Here is a 3,670-nt window from a genome sequence, read left to right on the forward strand (position 1 = left end):
TTTAACGAAAGCTTCTTACATAGTTTTCAAGATGAGAAATTAACGGTACATTTTAACAGAGTTTAACGAAAGCTTCTTACATAGTTTTCAAGATGAGAAATTAATGGTACATTTTAACAGAGTTTAACGAAAGCTTCTTACATAGTTTTCAAGATGAGAAATTAACGGTACATTTTAACAGAGTTTAACGAAAGTTTCTTACATAGTTTTCAATATGAGAAATTAACGGTACATTTCAACAGAGTTTAACGAAAGCTTCTTACATAGTTTTCAAGATGAGAAATTAACGGTACATTTCAACAGAATTTAATGAAAGCTTCTTACATAGTTTTCAAGATGAGAAATTAATGCCCACATTGCAGTTGCCGATGCTTCCAGCTCTGCAGAAAAAGCAGCGTAGTAGGTATTGGGTTCAAACTCTACGTGAGCCGAAAGTTCTCGCTGATTGACGTTCATACCTTCAACAGAAAGAAACACTAGTATCACTTAACATATGAGAACTTTTCAACAACATCAAAGCTAAAAAGAAATTAAAACCATTTTTTTTTCCTTCAGTTGAAGCTTTGTTTTGCATTTTAGTAGCTAATTCGTTAATTTTAATTCCACAAACAACATTTCAGTAATAAGACTACAAAAAATAATCCAACAGTTTTTATGTCTCTATGTCAGTTTAGATTGTGTAAAATTAAAGAATCTTCCATAAATCTCAGAAATGTGATAAATATCAATATCTTGTATACCCAGCATACAAAAATATGATTTGTCTTTGTCAAAGCACTCGTCGTTGCTCAATTAATAAGTAAACATCTTTTATCAACTAATATCTTTATTAAATATTCAAAATTTATGAATATCCTACACCAAACTTGCATTGTACAGCAGATGTTTCACTGTTTAAAGTTACTTACCCTGAAACATTGACAAAAAAGAAAACCAAATCTCTAGTAATGATTGATCTTTCAAAAACTCCAGGGCCACTGGACGATGAGTCAGCACATTGTTAAGATCACTGACTACTGGCCAATAACAATGATCTTTCATAACTCGATTACCGCAGTTAACAACAAAATGAAAATTTTTTTCTGTATCTGAAAATATTTAAAGAAATACATCTTATTAAGTATCCAGCTCCAATTATAAAGTTTTATACAGAATGGTGGTTACAGATTAATGATTAAGTTAACATTACACGTCAACACTATCTTTAATTAAAACTTAAACAATGTTATACAATTATTGTTTTATTGTAATACTTTCTACTACGTTTGACATTTAAATCAAGTCACTTTCTGTAATCTAAGAGTATTAAAAAAATGTTTCATATATAAATAAATAAACACAGGTTGAAGTTAAATTTCTTTTTGTATTTCACCCTTTTTTTAGTTTCCTTCCTAAATCTAATTTAGAACTTCTGTTTTTTCTAAGTTTGATTCTTTCCTGTGCTTTTTTTGGGTGTTCTGCTCATGTCTGTGGATGACTAATAATCTGATTACCTGATCGAGGTTTGAGGAAGCAAGTGAATACAATACATGAAGCAATGATTTTACAAACAATTTAACTCCTAATAAATGAGAATAAATTTGTTCTCTAAATATTTTTGAATCATCTATCTTACCTACCTACAAGCTATTTTAGAGTCAGGTCTATATTTTGTAAATGGTAATTTGATGAATATTAAACCATTGATAATTTGTAGTATGAGCTTGATGTGTTTAAGACTAAATAAATTGCTTCAAACAGCAATAGCATTTCTGTAACCTATTTACAGGTTGGTTAGAAAGCCAGATAAATTACAGTAGTTTTGGGACATTCTATTCTAGTGTCGATATACATTTTTATGTTTATAGTAATTTAAATAAAATGTTTTTTAATTGTGTACCAGCTTAACATTGAATATTATTTATGATTTTACATTTTTATGTGTTCTAAAATGAATATTTGAAAGCTATATGAAGTACTGACAATCAACAAAGGGGGAAAAAATAGGGTTACTAAATCGTGCATAAAAAATTTTGACTTTTTGTGTACAAAAGACTCGTAATGTTTACTAAAAATTTCATGGTGATCATAAAATCATTCAATATGGCCAAACCTATATATAGTTCTTTTCTAGGAATTTGTAATTCAAGAACTAATCAAATTACATAGTAGAAATATCTGTTTATCTCCAAATATTTTAAAGTGATTAAAATTGACTATTTATTGTTTTGACTACATAATGTATATATTATAAAACATAAATTTCTATGAAGTTTTCTTAAAAGGTAATGTAAAAATAATGATTTTTATTATTTAATTATTATTTTAAGTAGATTTGTTGGAGTCTAATTGAAGTGAAAAGTTTTGCTGTGAAGACAACTGGCATATGGTAACTTTGATTATAAATAAATATAAACCCATGTTCTCTATGAAGTAACAAAGTTTGTGACTTGGACTATGAAAGCTAACATTATTTTCAAAGCCAAGGTGTCAGTTTCACAAAATTAAATAGAAGCATTATGCAAAAATGTACACCCATACTCAATTAAACTTAAAAGTATTTCATTATATAAATAAAACAATATTCAATATATTCTACAAACTAAACGAACCTTGCAAAGTATTCTGGATCAAAATTTTCATCATCATAGCCTTTAAGCTAATCACCATTACATGTAGTAACTTGAAGTTTTTTGTCATTCTGAAAGCCAGAGCTTCATTACTAAACAGCTGAACACTGACATGTACAACCCTATTAGATAGAGTATCAGAATCTGAAGAATGAGCCAACATCACACTAATGCGACTGTAATGATGAACAAAAGTCTGGGTAAATGCCTCCTGAAAAATTTAAAAGAAATTAAACTAACTGGAAATCAATCGAACAAAAAAAGAAAAGTTTCATTTCAATTCGAACTAATGGAGCAATACATTATATATAGAATTATACTTTACTATAAAAAAAAAAACTTATTTAAATATGATGAATAATACTAAAATTATTTCATAACTTAGTAACAGTAATTACAGAATTGTGTTTCTAGAAAAAAGTAATTATCTAACACAAAATTATGTTTATGTTTCAGTAGAGAATGTACAATTTGTACTTTGTTACTACTTTCATACAGGTTAGGTTAAAATTTACTGTCTGATCTTATTCTGGATATTACATTATAGCACGGTTTACAAACAAACTACATGTTTCTCTATTGTTGCATATATGGACCTTATTTACTGTCTGATCTTATACTGGAGATTACATTATAGCACGGTTTACAAACAAACTACATGTGTCTCTATTGTTGGATATATGGACCTTATTTACTGTCTGATCTTATACTGGAGATTACATTATAGCATGGTTTACAAACAAACTACATGTTTCTCTATTGTTGGATATATGGACCTTATTTACTGTCTGATCTTATTCTGGAGATTACATTATAGCATGGTTTACAAACAAACTACATGTTTCTCTATTGTTGGATATATGGACCTTATTTACTGTCTGATCTTATTCTGGACATTACATTATAGCACGGTTTACAAACAAACTACATGTTTCTCTATTGGACCTTATACAAAGTTATTCTTCTGTAAAAGGCTTCACTCATTCAAGTTAAATTCCAATTCATAACAGTGTTCATAAAAGACAATAGAAACAAAAAAAATGTTGAACTGCACTAGAATA

At 28.3% G+C, this 3,670-nt stretch overlaps 1 protein-coding gene across 1 annotated transcript in view; it reads right to left on the reverse strand.

The window, feature by feature from the left end:
• The window catches only part of LOC106467515 (E3 ubiquitin-protein ligase UBR3-like), a gene marked incomplete at its 3' end in the record, with an annotated part of 72,699 nt that overhangs the window by 45,871 nt on the left and 23,158 nt on the right, over nucleotides 1–3,670 (reverse strand). The window contains exons 7-9 of the mRNA XM_022395713.1: nucleotides 2,592–2,820; nucleotides 909–1,088; nucleotides 325–458 (exon numbers count right to left, since the gene is read on the reverse strand). Of these exons, the coding sequence (XP_022251421.1) occupies nucleotides 325–458; nucleotides 909–1,088; nucleotides 2,592–2,820 (543 nt within the window). The remainder of the gene's footprint in view (nucleotides 1–324; nucleotides 459–908; nucleotides 1,089–2,591; nucleotides 2,821–3,670) is intronic.

The sequence above is a fragment of the Limulus polyphemus genome, unplaced genomic scaffold (assembly GCF_000517525.1).
Source record: "Limulus polyphemus unplaced genomic scaffold, Limulus_polyphemus-2.1.2 Scaffold2642, whole genome shotgun sequence".
In the NCBI taxonomy this organism is placed as follows: domain Eukaryota; kingdom Metazoa; phylum Arthropoda; class Merostomata; order Xiphosura; family Limulidae; genus Limulus; species Limulus polyphemus.